Source organism: Protopterus annectens, chromosome 6.part0 (genome assembly GCF_019279795.1).
Source record: "Protopterus annectens isolate FY-2018-M chromosome 6.part0, PAN1.0, whole genome shotgun sequence".
In the NCBI taxonomy this organism is placed as follows: Eukaryota; Metazoa; Chordata; order Ceratodontiformes; family Protopteridae; genus Protopterus; species Protopterus annectens.
The window spans coordinates 1,027,072,632-1,027,097,955 of NC_056737.1; the positions used below are offsets into that span (position 1 = coordinate 1,027,072,632).

The following is a 25,324-nucleotide window of genomic DNA, read 5'->3' on the forward strand; positions in this document are numbered from 1 at the left end:
TCAGATGTTAAAGCAAACATGGGAGGGCTGTGGCTGACAAAGTTCATAGATGACTGCAAACTAGGCGCCATAGTCGATACACCAGCAGACACATACATCCTACAAAAAGGCCTCACAGAAACGGGCAACTGGTGCCGGAGTCACGGCCTTAAACTAAATGCCAAAAAATGTATAGTCATCCCCTTTGGGAAAAACAAAGCACCCACAAATTATCACATAGACAGCAACCCACTGAGTACGGAAAAAGTAATCAGAGACCTAGGGACCCAAGTTGACAGCGATCTTTCATTTGGCACCCACGTTGCCAAAGTGGTTAGAAAAACATTCTACCTTGCACACCTCATCATGAAGGGATTCACATCCAGATCCATGGATGTCATTGTACCCTTATATTCCTCCCTCATCAGACCCATGATTGAGTACAATGCCCCATTTGGTATGTACCTCACCCGACATTTGCAACAGCTGGAGAGACCACAAAAGTACCTCACCAAGAGGATCAAGGGTCTCCAACATATGTCTTATTCTGCCAGACTAAAGAAACTTCAGCTCTATTCAGTAGCATACCGCCTGCTCAGAGGTGATCTCTGCCTGATGTACAAGGCCATGTCCAATCAGGATCTGATGGACATGCTCCACCTCAAAAAATCCAAATCCATCAGAACCACGAGAGCTAAAGACTTAAACCACGGCACAAGTATGAATAGGACATGCTGGAGGGATAGATTCATAACCCAGAGGCTTCCCATGCTTTGGAACAAGATCCCAGTTCATATTAGGCAGAGCCCCTCACTGACTCTCTTCAAGAGAAATCTTGATGAGTGGATGGGAGATCATAAGTTTACCCCAGGGGTCACATCTGTGTCACTGCTAGACAGGGGCACAGTAAAGTAATTCTATTATATAAGGGGACCTTCAGTGTGTCACTACTAGACAGAGGCACAGTATTCTAAATTTATTCTGTACATTTTTTGTACCATTTCATGGGGTGGCAAAAGCCACATCACTATGGCTAGGTGTACAAATGCCCCAGGGCAGATAGCCTAGTAGTATACTATGAAACTATGAAACTATGAAGGAAAGACAGTCTGTGACAGAGGCACCCCAGTCTAGGAACTGAACTGACAAAATAAGCTTTGTGAGTCACCAGTGCTTAATGCTAGAACACTGTGTCTCACATTTCTTAATTATTTTTTTTTTTATAGGCACGTTTTATTAAAAATGCTTTTGACAAAGTGCTTAACAATGTAACTGAATCAAATAATCATGAAAACATTAAAGATGAATTAGCAAATATATATTACTTAGTGAGCATCTCACTATGATGACCAGATTCATTCAGAAATCATAAAGCAGCGTATAATGAACTTAACAAAAAGTGTGTGAGCATAGATAGCAACAGTAACATAAAACAAACGATTCCAACACTTATCACAAACTTCTTATTTTCATTTTCAGACTTCAGTGGCGTAAAATGCATCGAATAGTATACAACCCTGGATAGCCCTAGCAAACACATTCATTTGTATGTAATAAATTCATGTAAAGACATTACCGCGCCCTCACACTTCATCTACAACGTGTCGCTCTGACAAAAGTCTCTACTAGCCTTCTGGCAAACAATTATTTAAGCAAAGCCAACATACACAGTATTAGTACATTTTTTATTTATAAATCAGTATATTCAGTGTTACAGTTTAATTGTATATTACACATGAAGTCTGCATTGCCCCTTTAAAAACTCCAGAAGCATTACATCATCCATTTAATTACACCATGTACTCAGGAGTGGTTCTAAAATACCTTGTATCAAGCTACTCCAGAGTGTTCTTCTTCTGGCTTTTCCAGGTTAGGGGTCACCGCAGCGGATCACCTGTCTGCTCATGATTGGCAGTGGAGTTTTACAGTGTTGAGTTGCCAGCCCAGTGCCCAACCTTCCACAGAAGGCACACACACATGCACACACTCATGCCTAGGTCCAGTTTAGAGCATCCAATCCACCTACAACACACCTGTTGGGAGGGTGGTCTAATGGTTAAGGTGTTTGCCTTACAAACACAAGGTACAGGGTTTGAATCTCACAGGGGATAACTGGCTAGGCTTAAAATGGCTCACAAGGGCAGTTAGCCTAGTATTAACCTATGAACCTACAGCATGTATTTGGTATGTGAGAGGAAACCGGAGCACCCGGAGGAAACCCACGTGACCACAGGGAGGACATGCAGACTCCGCACAGAAGGCACCCCAGCCGAGGATCAAACCAGTGAACCTCTTGCTGTGAAGTGGCAAAGCTAACCGCTGCACCACCGTGGCCACCCATCAAGCTACTCCAGAGTCTTCAGTTTAATTAAAGGGTCAATGTTGCAAATAGTATTTATGCATGACATTCAAATGAATAGTAATATTGACAAGGCAGTTCTTTTTTCCAATAAATTAATGCAGTATATAGTTATATGCACAAATACACAAAAAAGGATTCTAAAAATGCTAACTATTGTGTTGTATTCCAATGTTTTTGAAATAATTAAAGAGGCAAAGCAACAAGCAATTCTTATGTGTAACGTGCAGCAATTTAACATTGACAATATAGATTTTTATTCAGTGCATTAATTCAGTGTATGTTTGCTTTTCTTAAACACATACACACACACACACACACACACACAAGTTACAAATTGTATCTGAATGTCATAATGGTATATAACTACATATATATATATATATATATATATATATATATATATATATATATATGTATGGAACTGGCATTACTATTATAGACAGTCAAGGTGGCAAATAGCTTTTTACTGTAAGAACATAACATAGCTGCGTCAGGAAAATTATGCATCGGTACAAACAATAGCCGCCCACAGCAAGCATTATAATGTCAGTTTTGCCATCTGCATTAAACAACTTCCAAAGAAAGGCTCACAAATATAGGCAGTATCAGAATATACAAGAGTGAACATTTCAACTATCAGGACACATGCTACTGAGTTACATAACGCACAGACTGTAGCTGAAAAAATGGACCAACATATATTAAGTCCAAGATGGCAGTTTCTCAGAATATTTCCTCTTCCCTGAGATATAGCAATATCAGAGTTTACATATTTGGGGTGGAGGTAGAGCCTGCAAAAATGCAAAGGAGAAAAGCAATGGTTGATATCTTTTTTATGTATATGTTATGCTTTTCTTAACACCTGATCTTGGAATGTGGGTTGCAAATAGATAGGTAGTATTTTCCTTAACTAGGATTTCATTTGTTTGATCTAATTAGTAGTAGTGTGTGGGGGTGAGCACTTGCTAAAATGTACTTTTATGGGCCTATTTATATTGTTTGCTATGAATAGGCTGGTTTAAAATTAAACAAAGTGTATATTTTCCACACTTACTTCTAAGTACATAAAAGCTGATTTGTTTAGCATTGTTAAAATATTTCTGACTTTTGTTACTGAGGTTGGCTCGTCTGTAACACATAAAGGTTTGTTACTTTGGAAGACTAACTGGGTTTCATGATTTTTGGAAATTATTGTGACTGAGCTCATCAATGAAGTTTTAAGACCTCTAGTTTCTCTGTTTTTTATTTTTTCCTCAACGCTCATGGTAGTGAGGTTGGAACTAGACAGATTCCTGTGCTTGTTCATTTTTTATGTACAGAATATTAGAGATAGTTTCGGTATTATGGATTCTGGCCGTGTTTCGGTATTATGGATTCTGGCCGTGTTTCAGTATTATGGATTCTGGCCGTGTTTCAGTATTATGGATTCTGGCCGTGTTTCGGTATTATGGATTCTGGCCGTGTTTCGGTATTATGGATTCTGGCCGTGTTTCAGTATTATGGATTCTGGCCGTGTTTCGGTATTATGGATTCTGGCCGTGTTTCGGTATTATGGATTCTGGCCGTGTTTCAGTATTATGGATTCTGGCCGTGTTTCGGTATTATGGATTCTGGCCGTGTTTCGGTATTATGGATTCTGGCCGTGTTTCGGTATTATGGATTCTGGCCGTGTTTCGGTATTGTGGATTCTGGCCGTGTTTCAGTATTATGGATTCTGGCCGTGTTTCGGTATTATGGATTCTGGCCGTGTTTTGGTATTATGGATTCTGGCCGTGTTTCGGTATTATGGATTCTGGCCGTGTTTCGGTATTATGGATTCTGGCCGTGTTTCAGTATTATGGATTCTGGCCGTGTTTCAGTATTATGGATTCTGGCCGTGTTTCGGTATTATGGATTCTGGCCGTGTTTCGGTATTATGGATTCTGGCCGTGTTTCGGTATTATGCATTCTGGCCCTGCTGGATATGCATAAAGCTGTTTTCTGTCAGCATGCCACAGTCTAAGCAGTAAGAGCTCAAGAGTCTAGAACACTGAACGGCCTGTCATGTACAGCAACGAACAACAACACGTTAAGGTTTTATACATGCTAGTGCCGTGACGGATTGACTGAATGGCATATCACGTAAAGCAGCGAGCAGCAGCAACGAGTTGTGAAACTGTAGCAATCTACTCATGCACAACTACGGAAAAGTATCAGAAGCTATATTACCCCTTATTACATACTGTATGATAGGCTCTGTCATACAGTTAAAATGTATTTATATCAGCTGGGGAAATTTGAAAATAGCATTCACAGTTGTGGGTAACATATTATCCAATTATACATGAGTACTTATTGAATGCATTCATAAAGGTTTATAGGATTACATGTCTACTGATAGCAGTGGCAAACACAAGTAATATAAAATATGTTCAACATACTTTATGTTACCAGATGTGCAATGAATATTACAGCATATGTTCTAGGCAGTAGGCATCTGTTCTCTCCTTTTGGAAAGATATTTGTACAGTTAACAGAAGTGCACATTTACTAGTGCAGGAGGTGAAATACATTTTGTAGTGCAGTACCCCCGATGTAGTAATCATTGTAGGAACACTGGGGTCTTCATTTCCTGTGTTACCTGTGTTCCTTTCTACCTTTTTAATTCAAGTTGTATTAGCAGTCTGTTTAAGGTAAACACAATGCATTTCAAGCATCCTTTTTGACCTCCAGTATCAGGATATACAGTTATAATAGTGACGTGTTCAGCTCTAGTTTGCATATTACCCATGACTCGTCAGATATATGTATTATACATGATGTGTTAACATAACTGTGTAGTAATTGCAGCAGAGTGTACTTTCTTGCTACTGTACTGGAGTATAACATATCTTGCAAGCACTGTGCAAGCATACAGTGATACCACCACAAATGAAATGAGCATTGCATATAGTCAAAAATATAACCCTAAGGTCAGTTAAAAAATATGTACCACAACCATTATTGTTAATCTAAGGCTTTTTATGCATGTTGTTGGGTTTGGGAAAGTCTTTGCAATAATATGTTTTAAATATTGTCAGTGGAGTTAAACAGCTGTCTAAGAAAATATACAAATGTCTGATTTTGAAGAAAAATGACACAGAAATGGTACAATAGTTATATTTTGCAATACTTTCAGATTTATGTGCAGATACTATAGGTATCAGAACTCTAATTCAACCAAGGTTTCACAGCTTCTACAATAGTAATATAGGCATTTTCAATCTGCATTATACATGTGGTGACTACAGTCTGTGTGGACGATGAACCATACTCATAGTTGTATATCCCCAGTGTGAGAGTACATAGTAGAAACTTAGATAATTGATATTATAAGAACATTATTATAGCAATGTGACAGATACTTCTGAGTAATATGCAATTTAATTTTGGTGGCATACCTAAGATGTATACCAAAAGAAAAAGCAGCTATTATCTCAGTGTCTCAGTCATAGGTTGTATTATCTCACAGTCTCAGTCATAGGTTGTATTATCTCAAAGTCTCAGTCATAGGCTGTACTATCTCAGTGTCTCAGTCATAGGTTGTATTACCTGAGAGTCTCAGTCATATGTTGTATTATCTCACAGTCTCAGTCATAGGTTGTATTATCTCAGAGTCTCAGTCATAGGTTGTATTACCTGAGAGTCTCAGTCATAGGCTGTATTATCTCAGTGTCTCAGTCATAGGTTGTATTATCTCAGAGTCTCAGTCATAGGCTGTATTATCTCAGAGTCTCAGTCATAGGCTGTATTATCTCAGGGTCTCAGTCATAGGCTGTATTATCTCAGAGTCTCAGCCATAGGTTGTTTTACCTGAGAGTCTCAGTCATAGGTTGTTTTACCTGAGAGTCTCAGTCATAGGCTGTATTATCTCAGAGTCTCAGTCATAGGTTGTTTTACCTGAGAGTCTCAGTCATAGGTTGTATTATCTGAGAGTCTCAGTCATAGGTTGTTTTACCTGAGAGTCTCAGTCATAGGTTGTACTATCTCAGAGTCTCAGTCATAGGCTGTATTATCTCAGAGTCTCAGTCATAAGCTGTACTATCTCAGAGTCTCAGTCATATGTTGTATTATCTCACAGTCTCAGTCATATGTTGTATTATCTCACAGTCTCAGTCATAGGTTGTATTACCTGAGAGTCTCAGTCATAGGTTGTATTATCTCAGAGTCTCAGTCATAGTCTGTATTATCTCAGGGTCTCAGTCATATGTTGTATTATCTCAGAGTCTCAGTCATAGGTTGTATTACCTGAGAGTCTCAGTCATAGGTTGTACTATCTCAGAGTCTCAGTCATAGGTTGTATTATCTCAGAGTCTTAGTCATAGGTTGTATTACCTGAGAGTCTCAGTCATAGGTTGTATTATCTCAGAGTCTCAGTCATAGGCTGTATTATCTCAGAGTCTCAGTCATAGGCTGTATTATCTCAGGGTCTCAGTCATAGGTTGTATTATCTCAGAGTCTCAGTCATAGGCTATATTATCTCAGAGTCTCAGTCATAGGTTGACTGCCTTATGTACTTACCTGACTTTAGGTCATGGGTCATTAGGGTTGCACTACTACTTCCCTTAAATAGCTCTACTCTTGTTCTAACCCCAGTCTAATGTCACGCTGTCTTCACCTGTCTGGGCAGCTTTTCCTCCCTTTTCTCTCCTCACTCACATGTTTTAAAGAACTGAAATTTAACTTAGGTCAGGATTTACTCCATTCTATTTCTCTATTCTTACTCGTAATACACACTCAGAATGAGTCCTTCCTACTTGATTCTGCTCGCGTTTTCCCTGTTCAGATTTTCTGTCTTGCTCTCGGTTCTTTCTCTTATCTTTTCCACTCTACTTTCACTTATTTCTCTTTCCCACATCACCTAATTCTAATTCATCTAGACCTCGACTCTTCTTTCCTTACTTTATCTGTACACACTCTATCTGAATATTATCTCAGAGTTCCCCTCTTTTACCCCGTACTGCATTATAACTACAATCTGTAATGTGCTCTGGTACTACTACGGAACTGTATATAAATGTGACTGGTTTTCGACAGTGATCTATCGCATATGCTTTGTATATGTAATTGTGAAACTTATCAATGTAATTTTAAAGCTGTAGGATTATCTCCAGATTTTGCTACTATTTGTTAATTTACTCTGTATAATGTTATCCAACTGGGACATTCCTGTCTCATTTGTGTACTTTGCCTTTTTTATATTTATTTATGGAGCTTTTCTCCCTGGGCTGCCACAGAAAAGTCAGATTATTCAGGTAGACAAATATAAATAAATAAGTAAATAAATAAATCACATGACAACACGTAGAAATGTTAGAAGATCATCGTTGCTGCGCATACCTGCTGGACTCCTGCACTAGTGGTAACACCAGTGTCTTAAATGCAGCATCCTGCTACCAGACACATGAAAGTACAACAAACCCATCTATTTCACATGAACATTTTACTGAAAAGTAAAAGAGTTTACAGTCTAATGTTTTACATACCCATAATACGCCTGCCATTTCATTTCACCTCCTGCTGTATCATGTCTCCTGCCATGTGTATATATATATATATATATATATATATATATATATATATATATACCTTTCCAACAAGTACTCATGAGTGATTGGTTAATATGCTAATCATAACTGCTCAGTTCCTTACATTTTACTAGCATGACAAAGTGTTTATAACAGTGTGACATGCTGGTTAGTCCAGCTAGTACTACTGCTTGGGAACGGTATGTTACCATATTGTTATAATTAAGATATGTGCACAGTAATTACATTATTTATGTATGTGAGCCGTCAGGTCTGTGTTATGCATTGCATGATACTCCTTAATATTACACATGCACATGTAATTGTACTTCTCTGACTACCACATATTAGCAGATATTAGTTGTATGTATAGCCTTATATGACCACACTGCACTGTAATCATAACAGCCTGCAATACTCGAGACAATCCTAAAAAGCCTAGACATTTCTGTAACTGGCCAGCTGTTACTCTGGTAATAAACTTTGCATCCCACTTGTTCATCTGTAGGGCTGATTTTCTTTTTTTGTAAGTTTGTAGTAGTTCTGCTGGATGTGATTACTTCTGAGGAAGTGTGATTCTGCTGAGGTCTCCTCTCCATGGTGACCCTCTCAGCTGGTATTATTCAGAAGAGCACTGTAAGCTTTTAATGATCTCTTTAGAGGAGTCCACACCTTTCCTGAAGTTCTGACTGAATTTTAACTGACTCTGGCCACTTTTTATAGCTCTGAACTTCACTGATGCTTCCACAATAGCCTGCCCAATCCCATCAAGTCCCCCCCCCCGTGCCTCAGGCTGAGTATCATCATTCCTCCCCCCACCAGCTCTTATACATGCTTTGGACACTGAAACCAGCCTGCTTGGATCATAGTAAACAAGCTCTCCCTCTACAATAACACAGCTGGCTTCCTCTGCAAGACTTTTGGGTTTTGGCACATGTTTTTTGGACTCAATAAGGGTTGGCAGACCCTGGCATTATGTGCCATCAGTCTTCGAAATTCTGAAACCTTGCATGCTAATGAGGTCCACTAATGGTATCTGATGCTTAAAAGCAGAATATGGCAGTTAATATGGCACAGAAGTCTGTTGTATTCTGAGATACTGACATATATGAGATCACCTTTACATCAAAAAGCAATGTAACTGCCTGATACCAGGGTATTTCCACATAATTTATGTCACATCAGTTGTGCTGTATAACTCTTTCGGTCTGTGTTCATTGTCTACATGTCTATAGTACTCTTGCTACATGTTTATTGAAGTTGCATAAAAACTACTACCTGCTGGGAACCACACTATGTAAATAGGTATATTTCATTTATAATGTGTATTGTAGGCAGCTTCTGTAAACCCTGACACATATTCTTCCACACATGTATGCTGCTGATAGGTATGCCACATTCTTAAGATAGAAAGCTGTTTGCTGTTTACTTATTTATTTACTTATATTTGTTTACCACAGTAGTGCACTGAAAAATACTGACCAATGTCCACAACTGCACATATTATGCTGCAAATGCACCCCATCCAGGAACAGGTGTATATGTCGGTGGTGGTATAGGATAAGGAACTGTTTATGTTCACTTAGAATAGGATTTGTGATACGACATAAAATATGTTGCAATTCTGTCACTCTCTCTGTATATAATATACAGGATTATGATCCGGTCACAGACGATATCCTACTTATTATGTGTGTGTTTGAGACATTCATGCCAGGAAGTTCACTTCAGAGGTGAACTCCTGCCCATTCATGTCAAAACAAGTAATTAAGGGATATGATCAGAGATCTGATCATATTCGTTGTAGCGCATGGGACTTTACTACTACTAGTCAAAAGAACGAAAAGCTACGCATTGTATCGGCTTCGAAGGCCATAAAGCACTTAGCGAGTGCTGTCAGAAGCACAGTGTAACACAGTCTCGTATGTTTACATTCACCTTCCATGCCTCTCAACTGTCCAGATGTTTGCAGAATGTCCAGATTTTTCTCTATTATGTTTCGTCTATTTCTCATAAAATCCGAAGTTTTCAGACAAATTACTGAGTAATATATTGACAAAAATAATGACATACATTTAAGGTTCAGATTTCATATTTTTCAGAAAATGCAGGTGATCAGATATCCTCTTCTAAACTTAGAAACTAGTTAGAATAACAGGAAGCCAGGAGAGTGTTACCATTATGGACAGCAAGCAGAAACAAATTTGTTTTTATTCTGACTCTATTTTTGCCAATCAGTACTGGCAGATTTGACTGGCTAACATTAGACCCGACCTTAGCAAATTCAGCAGGGGGTGCTTAACATTTGCTAAGACTGGGTCTCACATTATAATAGCTCATAACTGATTTGCCTTTTCAGTATATTGTAGTGTAATCACCATACTCCATGCACTACATATATGTAGTATGTTGGAGTGTAATCACTGCACTTCATGGACTACATATATGTAGTATGTTGGAATGTAATCACTGCACTTCATGCACTACATATTTGCAGTACGTTGGAATGTAATTGCTGCACTTCATGGACTACATATATGTAGTATGTTGGAGTGTAATCACTGCACTTCATGCACTACATATATGTAGTATGTTGGAGTGTAATCACTGCACTTCATGGACTACATATCTGCAGTACGTTGGAATGTAATCACTGCACTTCATGCACTACATATATGTAGTATGTTGGAGTGTGATCACTGCACTTCATGGACTGCATATATGTAGTATGTTGGAGTGTAATCATTGCACTTCATGGACTACACATTTGTGGTATGTTGGAGTGTAATCACTGCACTTCATGCACTATGTATATGTGGCATGTTGGAATGTAATCACCACACTTCATGCACTACATAAATGTAGCAGGTTGGAGTGTAATCACTGCACTTCATGGACTACGCATATGTGGCATGTTGGAGTGTAATCACTGCACTTCATGGACTACGTATATGTAGTATGTTGGAGTGTAATCACTGCACTTCATGCACTATGTATATGTGGCATGTTGGAGTGTAATCACTGCACTTCATGGACTACGTATATGTAGTATGTTGGAATGTAATCACTGGACTTAATGGACTACATAAATGTAGCATGTTGGAGTGTAATCACTGCACTTCATGGACTACATATCTGCAGTACGTTGGAATGTAATCACTGTACTTCATGCACTATGTATATGTAGTATGTTGGAGTGTAATCACTGCACTTCATGCACTACATATATGTAGTATGTTGGAGTGTAATCACTGCACTTCATGCACTACGTATATGTAGTATGTTGGAGTGTAATCACTGCACTTCATGCACTACATATATGTAGTATGTTGGAGTGTAATCACTGCACTTCATGCACTGCATATATGTAGTATGTTGGAGTGTAATCACTGTACTTCATGGACTACATAAATGTAGCATGTTTGGAGTGTAATCACTGCACTTCATGCACTACATATATGTAGTATGTTGGAGTGCAATCACTGTACTTCATGGACTACATAAATGTAGTATGTTGGAATGCAATCACTGCACTTCATGCACTACATATATGTAGTATGTTGGAGTGTAATCACTGCACTTCATGCACTACATATATGTAGTATGTTGGAGTGTAATCACTGTACTTCATGGACTACATAAATGTAGCATGTTGGAGTGTAATCATTGCACTTCATGCACTACATAAATGTAGCATGTTGGAGTGTAATCACTGCACTTCATGCACTACATATATGTATTATGTTGGAGTGTAATCACTGTACTTCATGGACTACATAATTATAGTATGTTGGAATGTAATCACTGCACTTCATGCACTACATATATGTAGTATGTTGGAGTGTAAGCACTACACTTCATGCACTACATATATGTAGTATGTTGGAATGTAATCACTGCACTTCATGCACTACATAAATGTAGCATGCTGGAGTGTAATCACCACACTATGTAGTCCATGAAGTGCACTGATTATGCTCTGATATTCAGAAAAAGACAAGCCAGTTAAGTGCCACAATGCTATGCGACCCAACCTTAACAAAAGATAAGCACACCCTGTGAAAGTTGTTAAGGTCAGGTCCCATGCTAGGCAGTAAAACCTGCCTGTACTGACTAGAAAACGACAGCAGCAGAACGAAACATTTGTATCTGCCTGCTGGCCATACAGTTAACATATCCCTAACTTTGTGTAAAAAAAAAAAATTAAAAGTTGCTGCAATAACAGGATGTGTGTTCACCTTCATAGTCTGAATGTGAACTGAAACTCAAATGTATGGCATTATTTAGTGACTTCAAGCCTCAATTGTTTGTCCAAAACCAAATATTTTAAGATTAACAGTCCAAAAACATGAAGCAATAATGTGGACAGCTGAGAGGTATGAAAGGTGAGTGTAAACATCGCCGATTACTTTACATTACCCCCTGACAGCCCCCTCTAAGTGCTGTATAGCTTTGAAAGCCGGGAAAACACTTTACAACTGTTCCGCCTTTAACAAGTTGTACATGGAGCAGATAAAGCTCCAAGCACTACAAAGAATTATGATTGTCTCACTGATCATAACCATAAATTATGTGTTCTCCACATGGATGCCAAGATTCCCGTCTCTCGAGCTTCGATCTTGAGGTAAATTTCTTTGCATCCATGTCTCAGACGCATAATAAGTGGGGTATGATTGGTGACCTAATAATAATAATAATCCTGTATATTATGTACTACACACACACACACACACACACACACACACACACACACACACACACACGCACACACACACAGACACACATATATACTTATATATATTTATCTATATATCTATATGTATCTATAAATATATATATATATATATATATATATATATATATATATATATATATATATTTACTATCAAAATTTAGGACAACATTCACGTGTGCAGGGAATGGTTGAAAGGCTAATTTCCAGTTCATGGAAGGTCAAACCGAAAATGGTCAACTCAACAACAGTGAATGCTAGTGTGCATTCAATGTTGTGAGGTCAACATTCTACCTGGAGATTGCGGTACAGTGGGGATCGGGAAATATACCCATTACCTCACTGTAGTGCGATCTTGGAGTTTGTATATATAGTTAGCAGGGGGTGTGGGGGTGCAGGGGGCTTTTCCCCCCTACAAAACATTAGTTGGAAGTGACTGGAAGGCAAGGTACGCTAGGTATTTTTGACTTTATCGAATAGGAACAGGTTGATATAACTGGTTTTGTTATTTTTGCCCTTCCAATGTTTTTATTTCCAATATTTTTTTTCAATTATGCAATCGCTCGACAAAATCCGTTTCAGGATTTTAATAGTAACGCATGTGTGTGTGTGTGTGTGTGTGTGTGTGTGTGTGTGTGTGTGTGTGTGTGTGTGTGTGTATATATATATATATATATATATATATATATATAGAATGTATATCAAGGAGGGGATGGGTATTACCCAGACCCTTTAGAATTTCCCCCTTTAAGGAGTTTAAGGAGATCTCAAAGGATAGCAAATCAAAGGGGGAATGTTCTAGAACCAAACCTACCACTGTCCAGAGGTCATACAAGGGAGAAACAAATATATATGGGAGAGGGCAAAGAAAAAAGGATGAGATTTTAACAGATCAGGAACACGAAGGTATTGTTTTTACACACAATGATTTTAGCACTTTTAATTACAGCCACGTTACCATAACCCAAGACTATTTTTCATTTTTCAAAAAAGGTTTTAGTACTTAATAAAAAAAACGTCCTTAATAAAGGATTTTCGACTGGAAACAGACTGCCTGCCTTGCTTGGATTACTTTCAAATACGTAGTAATGCTGTACAGTTATACATTTTCTATTATTACTTTTTGTTTTGCTTTGTTTTGACTTAAGACAAGTTTACATTCACTACTTATACTGCTATTGTCTGATCTGATTAATATACAGTGATTAACTAGAAATATATGGACTGAAAATCTTCCACACAGAGAAGTTTCTTACACTGTTAAGTTTATACTTACAAAACATTTTGATTAGTGGACACTCATTTAGAATTAAGATTATTTACTAGGAAGTTAGTAATCAATTTAAAAAGAAGACGACTTAAAACCCACCCTCTCACCCACTGGTTTCTACATTCAATAAAACATGCAAATCTGATATATATATATATAATTATGCTGAGACAAGAAAAAGGAACAGGCTTAGATACAACCAGACCTTTGATGAACATTAATGATTAGACCGATTAAGAATCATTCAGTTCATATTTTGAAGCCAGGTAAGGCAGGAGGTATGATTATATTTGATTATATTGATTATTCTATTCTGTTCTGTTTTGGGGGTGGAATTTATTTACAAGTGAAGGATACAGCTATGGGGCCATCTTTTGCTACCAGTTATGTTGTATTATATATAGGTGATTTTGAAAGGAAGTTTGTGTACCCTACTAAGTTTTTTTTCTGAGTATGTGATTTTGTTTAAAAGATATATAGATTATTTGTTTTTGTATGTAAGGGTGGTGAGACTGATTTTTTTGAGGTTTTTAAAGATATAAATGAGAATCCCTATGGAGTCAAATTTGTATGGGAGTTAAACAGGAAATGTATCAACTACTTAGATGTTACATTATATGTCGATGGGGAGAATGTTATTAAATATAAACTACAGCAGTAAATATTTTTTACATGTGACCAGCATGCATCCACCTTACTTGGTTGACTCATTATGGTTATGGTGAATTTAGTAGAAATTTTAATAGTATGCCAGATAACATTTTAAGGGAGAAGGAGTTAATTGGGGTAGGGAACAGGCTCAAAAATTGGGGATATTCAGAAGTACAAATTAATAAATCTAAAGGAAGGCTTTTAGAAGGTCGACAAGAATATATAATGAAGGACGAGACAATTGGGCTGTTGATGGATGTATGGAAAAAAGTAAAGAAAAGATGTTTTTTGTTTCAAAATATTCAACTTTCTCCTTTGTTTTGTAGGGTATTAGGGACCATTGGCATGTAGTTTATAATGATGAAGTAGAAGGTAAACTTCCTTAATTTGTTACTTTCTCTTACAGTAGATATATATATATATATATATATATATATATATTATTTTTTTTTTATTTGAATTATGGTCATAGGCAATGAACTCAGACATCAGATTTAAGGGATATATTTGCTTGTGGAAATTGTAAAGTATGTTCTAAAGTTAAAAATCTTACTAGAACAAAAATAAATGGGAGAAAGTGCATTTCTACTAGAAAGTTTAGTTGTGAGTCTGGTGGGGTGGTATATATTATTTGATGTGATTGTAGGTTTCCAGCTTGCTATGTGGGTCAAACAAACAGTTTGTATCTTGGAAGACTTGGTTCATATAAGGAATCATAATATGAAAAGTCTGGTGGCAGAACTTTTTAAGGAACACTGGGGATCAGATGCTGGGTTCTTTTTCAAGGTATTGGAACAGCCTTTTCTTCCCAGAGGGAATAATTTTATAAATAAATTAAATGAATTGGGGATGAAAATGATATTAAATTATAGAACTTTATCCCCCAGGGGTTAAATCAGGAACATAATTTATGTTTTTGAGTGTAAACTCTTATTTGAAGGTATTTTTAAATAAATATATCTACTTTGGTGTATAAACGTAATAATATACTTACTCCAGTTTAAATTGCTTGATTGTTTAACTCTGCAATTAATTGGATTCTTACCTGTATAAAGCAACAATTAATGTTTTTATGTCATATTCTGGGAAGGCGAACAGCTGAGGTACCAGACTGGTAATAAAGTTGTATGCTTGTAGAGCAGCTTGGATCTAATTTGTTTTTTCTGAGTTATTTTTTCACTGGAACTTACTAACATGGCTGGAGATGAATGACTGGATAATAACACTGCAGAGTATTATAGGTAGCATTGAATTATAAACACAAGTCTGTGGTTTATATTTTAAAGTACTAGCTATTAGGAAAGTATACTGCTCATCTCTGTTGCTATATACCATGATGCAAATGTCACTTCTTCAGTCAAGATGTATGTACCTCAACTTGGGTTTCTCCAAACATGACTTGTCATGGCACAATAGTGTTCTGTTGCTAAAAATGTCTGCTCCATTTCTTTTTAATTCAGTACTGCAGTGTTAAATATTGTCCTCCTCAGGTACTTCAAAATGTTGCATTTTCCATTTTTCATAGTGCAACTTTACTACGCTAATCACAGTGGTATACATGTGTGCACACACGTGTGTGCATGTGTGCATCTGTGTCTGCTTATGCATTTGTGTGTGTGTGTGTGTGTGTGTGTGTGTGTGTGTACATATGTGCATGTGTGTGTCCATGTGCATGCATGTGTGTATCTGTGGGTGTGTGTATTTGGTGTGTGTCTTTTCTCCACCACTATAAAGAGCAATGCAGATTATCACAGCTGCAGTCAGGACCCCTTCATGTCACAGATAAAGTAAGAGGAGTACAGTTCAGGCATTTTACATCTGTTTCTGCATAAGGTTATATTAGCAATATGTGTTTCATTTTATAAAATATAAAGCAGAACACCAAAGCTGCTGTCAGAAAACCACTACAAATCCAAATGTTAACTTCCAGAATAATTTAAAAATGCTGTGTGTTACTCTACTATTGCGACAAAGTACATTGTAAAATGTGAAGGCTCCAGTTGCTACCCCCCACCAATGATCCAGCCTTAACATATATTCAGCAGTTTAGATGAATTAGATAATATGGTGTCTGAACTAACCATGACATTCAGAAAGGCTTACTGTGATGCAGAAACCATAGCTCTGAATGTTTACACACTGCAAAAAAACCTAAGCAATTTAGAGACCACTCTTGCACTGTAGTTTTTCCCTGGCTGTGTCTGTTGTATGGAAAATGGCATCAGTGGAGAAGCTTGCAGCAGAGTGTGGGGGTATCTAATACTAATTACCCATTTGCTTTTGCCCACAAATGGTGGCACCTGCAAATTAATTTGGCAGAGTGATTTAAAGGTTTGACACTAGGAGCCTCTGATAGCAAATTTATTCTAAAACAACATTTTTAGAGAGACTAAGAACTCATTATTTTTGCAGAACAAGTTGACATGCCTACCCATAAGGCCATGGGTTTGTGTAGAAAACTGATGCTCATCTAGAGTATATAGCCCCAGGAAGTCCTGATGAAGGGGATGTTTCTTCCAGACGCGATGCAAGATGATGACAAATGTAGCTCCATCCCCAAAAGTAATCGTCAGGCTCTTCTCCTTGGTAATTACAAGCATCAGGCTGAAAGGGAAAGACAGACATCAGCGGTATAAAGAACATGAGAAAAGCTAATCAAGCCACGGTTATTCTTAATTCATTTATTCAGTTATCCATCTGATGTCCAGGAATGTAGCCTCAACAACAAAACCTTTTCAGTGATAATACAACCAAAGTAATTATAATGAAAGCGGCCTTTGTGGGCAAAATATAGCTTAGTACTGAATAAACACCAGGGATTAAACACAGCAATGCAAAGAAACCCTCATGGCTTAATATACCATAGTACAGGGTAGCCAGTAGGAGTTAGTAAAGCATTGCGCAGGCCAAACACCAAAGTTTAATACAGCCTTGTACAGGGCAAACACCAGAGATAAAGACTCTGTAGTACAGGGTAAACAACCAGACTTAACACAGAATTATTCAAGTTAAACTTTGAGGCTTAATACAGCCTTGCATAGCTTGTACAGGATAACCAGCAGTACATTATGCAATCATATACATGATAACCATCAAGGCTTATGCACCATACAGCTGAGTAAATGGTGACCATAAGGGCTTAATACATTTTAGTACAGCTATCTATAATGGATTAATATAGCATAGTACAGGTTAACCAACAAAACACAACAAAACATTTAATATCACTACTAAATACCATGTTACTATGCAATTGTATCATGCTTATATACCACTTTCCAACTCTTTACCTCATTTCATTATTATACAGTGCTCATTTATGTATTGAACTTATGATGGCTCACCTTTTTACTGGTCACCTATGAGCTCAGTCATGGCTAAAAAAGGGTCAACAGACCAGCTCACTTGTCTTTTTAATAAATAGCACATTCATGCATCATGCACTCATGGCACACACATCCAAATGCCATGCACTCATGGCACACACATCCGTTTGTCATGCACTCATGGCACACACATCCATGTGTCATTCACTCATGGTACACACATCCATGTGTCATGCACTGATGGCACACACATCCATGTGTCATGCACTCATGGTACACACATCCATGTGTCATGCACTGATGGCACACACATCCATGTGTTATGCACTCATGGTACTCACATCCATGTGCCATGCACTGATGGCACACACATCTCTGTGTCATGCACTCAAGGCACACACATCCATGTTCCATGCACTGATGGCACACACATCCATGTGTCATGCACTGATGGCACACACATCCATGTGCCATGCACTGATGGCACACACATCCATGTGCCATGCACTGATGGTACACACATCTATGTGCCATGCACTCATGGCACACACATCCATGTGCCCTGCAGGCAGTGACAGGAACTGATTTCTCCTCTGAGGATGTGACAAACTGGCTGAAAGCTACTTCATCGTATACCCCACACTAACCCTTCCATCTCATCAGGTCCATTCTCACACCCAGCTTGCCAGTGGCACAGATGGGAGCCTTTTTTCCTGCTCTTTCTTAGCCTGTTGGCTGATTCATATGTGCTTTGATAAGACTTGGGTATGGAAGAAGTTCCCGCTGTGGATTTGTGCTACTCTTTGTTAGTGATGGATATAGTTCAATAACAATTAAGTATTTTTGATCCATTTTATGCCATAGCACAGGTCACTGTGCCTAGTAATGGAATAAATACAGTATAGCCCAGGTTACATATGAATGCAACATCACATGGGATAACTTACAGGGCTTTACAGCACAGTTCACATAATTAACCTTATATAATGCAGCTTAGGACCATTTTGTGTGTGTGGGTGTGTGTGTGTGTGTGTGTGTGTGTGTGTGTGTGTGTTTGTGTGTGTGTGTTTATCAAGTTTTGTCACTTGTTTCTAGTCATACTAAGAAAACAGCTCTTTAATGTTCCAGGACAAGTTATTGAGAAATAACATGTCTGCTGGGATGTTCAGTTGGACATTGTGCTTGGATGCCTCTTTAAGTTATATCCTTGCTTTGTACAATACAAGGTAGCTAATAGGTGGGGTAAGTAATAAACTCTAGAGTTACTAAACAAATATATTCACAGATATTTTTATATCTCAGCTAGTAAGGCATAATAATACATAGTACAGGGTAATCAACAGTGCATAATAAAGCATATTAATCAATGGTTCAACAGGATTTTTCTCTGCTTTATAAACAGTGGCCAAGAAGGATGTCCAAGAGACCAAAAGGTTACAACTGTGGGTAAATCTAACACCAAATTTGTGAGTAAGGCATTATACAGGTTGCTGTTTTATTTGTATTTATGTATTTATGTATCACTGAACAGTTAAAAAAATGCCTTATAAAGGAATCCCAATGGTCCTCTCTACAAAGGGGTCACAATTATGTAAGCAGCTCTTCACTATTTCTGCTGCCTCTGATCTCCTCTCCACTACATCTCGCATCCATTTACACTCCTGTAAACTACTGTTGTACGTAAAGTACATATCACAATTAATTAACTACTGTTATACATAAAGTGCATATTGTAATTAATGAACTACTGTTGTACGTAATGTACATATTGTAATTAATGAACTACTGATGTATGTAACGTACATATCGTAATTAATGAACTAGTGTTATATATAAAGTACATCTAGTAATTAATGAATGCTGTACATATTGTAATTAATGAATTACTGTTGTACGTAATGCACATATTGTAATTAATGAACTAGTGTTATACGTAATGTACATATCGTAATTAATGAATGCTGTACATATTGTAATTAATGAACTACTGATGTATGTAACGTACATATTGTAATTAATGAACTAGTGTTATATATAAAGTACATCTAGTAATTAATGAATGCTGTACATATTGTAATTAATGAACTAGTGTTATATATAAAGTACATCTAGTAATTAATGAATGCTGTACATATTGTAATTAATGAATGCTGTACATATCGTAATTAATGAACTACTGTTGTACGTAATGCACATATTGTAATTAATGAACTAGTGTTATATATAAAGTACATCTAGTAATTAATGAATGCTGTACATATTGTAATTAATGAATTAGTGTTATATATAAAGTACATCTAGTAATTAATGAATGCTGTACATATTGTAATTAATGAATGCTGTACATATTGTAATTAATGAATGCTGTACATATTGTAATTAATGAATGCTGTACATATTGTAATTAATGAATTAGTGTTATATATAAAGTACATCTAGTAATTAATGAATGCTGTACATATTGTAATTAATGAATGCTGTACATATTGTAATTAATGAACTAGTGTTATATATAAAGTACATCTAGTAATTAATGAATGCTGTACATATTGTAATTAATGAACTAGTGTTATATATAAAGTACATCTAGTAATTAATGAATGCTGTACATATTGTAATTAATGAATGCTGTACATATTGTAATTAATGAACTAGTGTTATATATAAAGTACATCTAGTAATTAATGAATGCTGTACATATTGTAATTAATGAATGCTGTACATATTGTAATTAATGAACTAGTGTTATATATAAAGTACATATAGTAATTAATGAATGCTGTACATATTGTAATTAATGAATGCTGTACATATTGTAATTAATGAATGCTGTACATATTGTAATTAATGAATTAGTGTTATATATAAAGTACATCTAGTAATTAATGAATGCTGTACATATTGTAATTAATGAATTAGTGTTATATATAAAGTACATCTAGTAATTAATGAATGCTGTACATATTGTAATTAATGAATTAGTGTTATATATAAAGTACATCTAGTAATTAATGAATGCTGTACATATTGTAATTAATGAATTAGTGTTATATATAAAGTACATCTAGTAATTAATGAATGCTGTACATATTGTAATTAATGAATTAGTGTTATATATAAAGTACATCTAGTAATTAATGAATGCTGTACATATTGTAATTAATGAATTAGTGTTATATATAAAGTACATCTAGTAATTAATGAATGCTGTACATATTGTAATTAATGAATTAGTGTTATATATAAAGTACATCTAGTAATTAATGAATGCTGTACATATTGTAATTAATGAATGCTGTACATATTGTAATTAATGAATGCTGTACATATTGTAATTAATGAATTAGTGTTATATATAAAGTACATCTAGTAATTAATGAATGCTGTACATATTGTAATTAATGAATTACTTTTGTATTATAATGTACATATCAAAATTATTGAGCTACTGTTTTATATAAAATACACAGCATAATTATCAAACAATTAGAGAAAATGTGCAGCTGCTGTTCCTGCGTGTCCATATGATGGATTACAACACCAAGATTATCACTTCATGCCAGCTATGTATTCGTTTTAACCTATTATCTTCTGTTTACAAAAAAATGTATTATTGTCTCCTGTGCTGATGTGTTTTTTTTTTCTTTTCTGTTGATTAGAACAATGTGTTCCCCAGATATGGGACAAGTAGTATCAGGGCTGTAGTTCTTTGAGTGTTGAAGCCCTGAGTCATTTTACAGACTGCCTCTATCTATAAGATACATGGGTAGTACCCTGGGAGCGAATTTAAGATTCTTCATCCATTTATCCAAACTCTTTTTGAAGAGAGTGAGGGACAGGCTTTGTTTTACAAAGATGGGAAGTATATTCCATAGACAAGGTAGCCTTTGGGATACAAATATGACCCTCCAGCAAGTTCTGTTAGACTCACAAATAAGGTTCATTTCCATGGAAGGTGTAACCCTCGCATAACTTTTCTTGTGGATACGTAACATTTTTATCAGGGCTGGATCAGGGAATACCTTGTAGGTCAGGCATAAGTCACCTCTCAAATGATATGAAACAGACTAAAGGGATAGGGCCTTTAGCTGGTCCACATAAGACATGTGTGTTACGCTTTATATTTTTTTTAAGTGGGAAACCTTAGGGGATGCTCCATCTGGTGTAAGTGCCTGGTTAGATACACGCAGAAGTGAGCATTGTATTGCTATAGGCCCGATGAGAGCTGAGTACAATGGTACTTGATGAAATGCCTTTATTTATAAGTTCAGCCATGCAGAAGGATTTCCTCACTACTGTAGCTACCTGGTTGTTAAAGTTTAGGTTACTGTCTATCTGTGTGTTCCCATGTCCCTCACCACTGGGTCTACTTTCAGGGGTGTGCTATCAATATTATAATTTTCAGGGATATCTGATTTACTGAAGGGTATGATTATGCATTTTTTAGCATTCAGTCTCAGACCATGTGTTTAGCATTTATCATTTTAGGCCTATTTGTAAGATGTCAACATCATTTGGGGATTCAGTGATTGCTCCCAGCTTACACTTGTCGACAAACTTTGTGAGCCAGAGCCCCCCAACATTGACCTTCACTTCAGAGAAGTATATACCAAACAGGTTGGGTCCCAACATTGAGCCCTGTGGGACACCACTAGTAACAGGTTTCTAAGTGAAAGTGGACTCACCTATCTGGACATGTGTCCTGTCAGTGAGCCAGTTTGCTATCCATCTGATGATGTAGGGGTTTATGCCTAACTCAGTAAGGTTATCTGTGATCCTCGAGTGTGGGATTGCATCAAAATGTTTGCCCAAGTCTAGATAAGTGGCCTGTAGTGTGTTACCTTCATCCGTGGCTCTGGTGACTTTCTTAAAGAATTCCACAAGACTGAGCAGATAAGACCTCCCTTTGACAAAACTAAATTGAGTCTGATCCAAAGGATGGTGCAGTGGTGCAGAAGTAGCATTGTCACCTCACAGAAAGAGGTTCTCTGGTTCGATTCTTGGCTGGGTTGCCTTCTGTGTGGAGTTTGCTTGTCATCCCTATGTTCATGTGGATTTCGTCTAGGTGCTCTGGTTTCCTCCCATGTTACAAAGACGTGTCTGGAGTGTTTCTCCCTGGGCCTCTGCTGAAAATTTGCTTCATTCCAAGTCGGACTTTCCCAGTAAACAAATGTTAAATAAATAAATAAAATAATGCTTGGAGATTTCATATGTCATTATTGATCAGGTCCATGATAATTCTCTCCATAGCCTTGTATATAAGACTAGTCAAGCTTATGGGTCTGTAGTTCCATGGGTCAGCTGATGGACACGCTTTGTGCAGAGGGACAACTATTTTAGTCCTCTATTCCTCTGGAGCAAAGCCTGGGAGGCTGTGTTTAAAGAGGGTTTTAGCGGCCCTGATAGATTCTATTTTAAGCTGTTTAAGAAGCATCCCGGAATGTTGCCAGGACCCAAGGAGGCTGTGTTTTTGGCTTTAGTGAGTGAGGTAAGAACCTGTTGCCATGTAATAATAAGTAGGGGGGTGGTTGTGGGTATTTCTTTGTGTGTTATAGGAGGTGATGGGGAGAGAAGTGTGAACTGAACTTGTTGGCCAACAGGTTTGCTCTAGTTTCAGGCTGTGTAAGTGCTGCTGTTAATAATTAACTTGGCACCTTACTGAGAATTTCCCCTGAGGTTATGAAAATAATTTAAAAAAGCCTTATGGTTATCTTTCACCTGCGATGCTATTTTGCCTCGTAGTTTGCTTTGGCAGATTTGACCATCTCTCTTATTTGTTTGTTTAGACTGGTGAGGGTTTTTTGCACTGTTTTGGCTGTTCCTTTTTAGCTTTGGAGAGGATTTTTTTCCTTTTGTTGAATAGCCTATTTATGCTAGGGGTCCACCAGGGTGGTTTATTTTTGCCTGTAATCACAGGTTTGACTCGGACAGGTACTGCCTCCTCTATGCAGCTATGAATGTGGTTGTACAGTGCTTTTGTGTACTGCTCAGAGTAGGCCTCAGTGCCATATGAGTTCAGAGGGGATTGAAACATTAATAAGCTATCACTTAGTTTGAGGTACTTGGCCTTAGCAAAGTTCTTAACATGTTTGGAGTTTGATGGGGGTTCTAGGTTAGTTTTAATACTAAAGGAGATCATTTTGTGCTCACATCTTACCTGGGAGCAATTAGATCTGCTTCCCACCAAGCTCTTCCACTGAAGAGCAGAAAAAAAAAAACAGGAGGCAAGTTGTATGACATGCCCCCTCAGCCATTCAGATCGCATTTCTGTGTCTTGACCCCAACCCACCTTCAACATATTTTAAATTCTACTTTTAAACTGCAACAAACTATTTGCTACGATTTATACCCTGCCTGCACAGACCACTACACTGGTCATCTTTTAGTTAAGAAAAGAGATTTTTTTTACTTTTAAACTGTAGAAAACAGTTTCTACAGTTTAGACCACACAAGGAGTCATACAACTCTCAGGTTTGACCTCAAATGTAATACTGGCTTTTAAATGCTGATATTTCTTTAAAGGCATATCAGGATTGGCTGATCACACCCTGTAACACTTTGCACCTGGGGCAGTTGCCCTTCTTGCCCCACTCCAGCTAAGTTACTGGGTAAAAGTTATGGAAATTCTATTTGTAATAGTTCATACTAGTTTCTGAAGGACTGACAGCACAGTGTTTTCCCAAAGAAAACACTGGTGCATTCTTGAAATAGACTCAGAGAAGGATTGCCCCCACACAGAGAATCAGATACCATGCTCTCTTCTGAGTCTGATTCAGAATTTTGGGAAGAAAACCCTGCATCTGCTCCTTCATCTTCCACTCCAGATGTAGAACCTTGAACCTCTTCAGCAAAAGAGGAATTCCTTTTCCTTTTTACAAGAAACCACCTTATAAAAAGGAGTAACAACTTCAATGACTCTGAGGCAGGCCTAATAAACTACTTTTGCCCAGAGAACTTTAAGCAGCAGCAAATATGTTTAGTTTTCTGTTGCTTTTTGACAGGAAAATTGATGCCAACAAGTTTAATTGCAGCTTCCCTAGGGATGGGTACAACATTTTGACTATACAGGGAAAACTTCCCTTCCGCTTCTCCAAGGACCAACAACAGTGTCTCTTTCTTGACCACAGAGGGGTTCTCAACAGCCACAGTGGACATGCTAACCCCCAGTACATAATGGCCACCAGAGGGAGCTGGAGTAAAACATAAGTGGTCTGAGGAACCACATTTGGCCACAATGCAGTCATTCACCTGTAGCTGAGGCAAACTGCTAGCCTGCTGTGGTGGCAAACAATGTTTGCTTAACGTTTTCTTTTTATGGGTGGAAGAAGGACCAAACTTGGTATCAGTAGCTTGTTCCATGGTCAAGTCGAAAATGGCGCCTCTTTTCCAGGGAAACCAAGTAGCACAAACTGGTAAAAATTCAAAGTCCCAAAAAAGTCACTTTCTCCAAGTAAAATC

The 25,324-nt window shown here is 37.3% G+C and overlaps 1 protein-coding gene across 1 annotated transcript in view; it reads right to left on the reverse strand.

The window, feature by feature from the left end:
• Positions 1–25,324, reverse strand: part of LOC122804652 (inter-alpha-trypsin inhibitor heavy chain H3-like) — a 1,432,534-nt gene that overhangs the window by 15,519 nt on the left and 1,391,691 nt on the right. Inside the window, exon 20 of the mRNA XM_044074635.1 lies at positions 16,972–17,144. Within this exon, the coding sequence (XP_043930570.1) occupies positions 16,972–17,144 (173 nt within the window). The remainder of the gene's footprint in view (positions 1–16,971; positions 17,145–25,324) is intronic.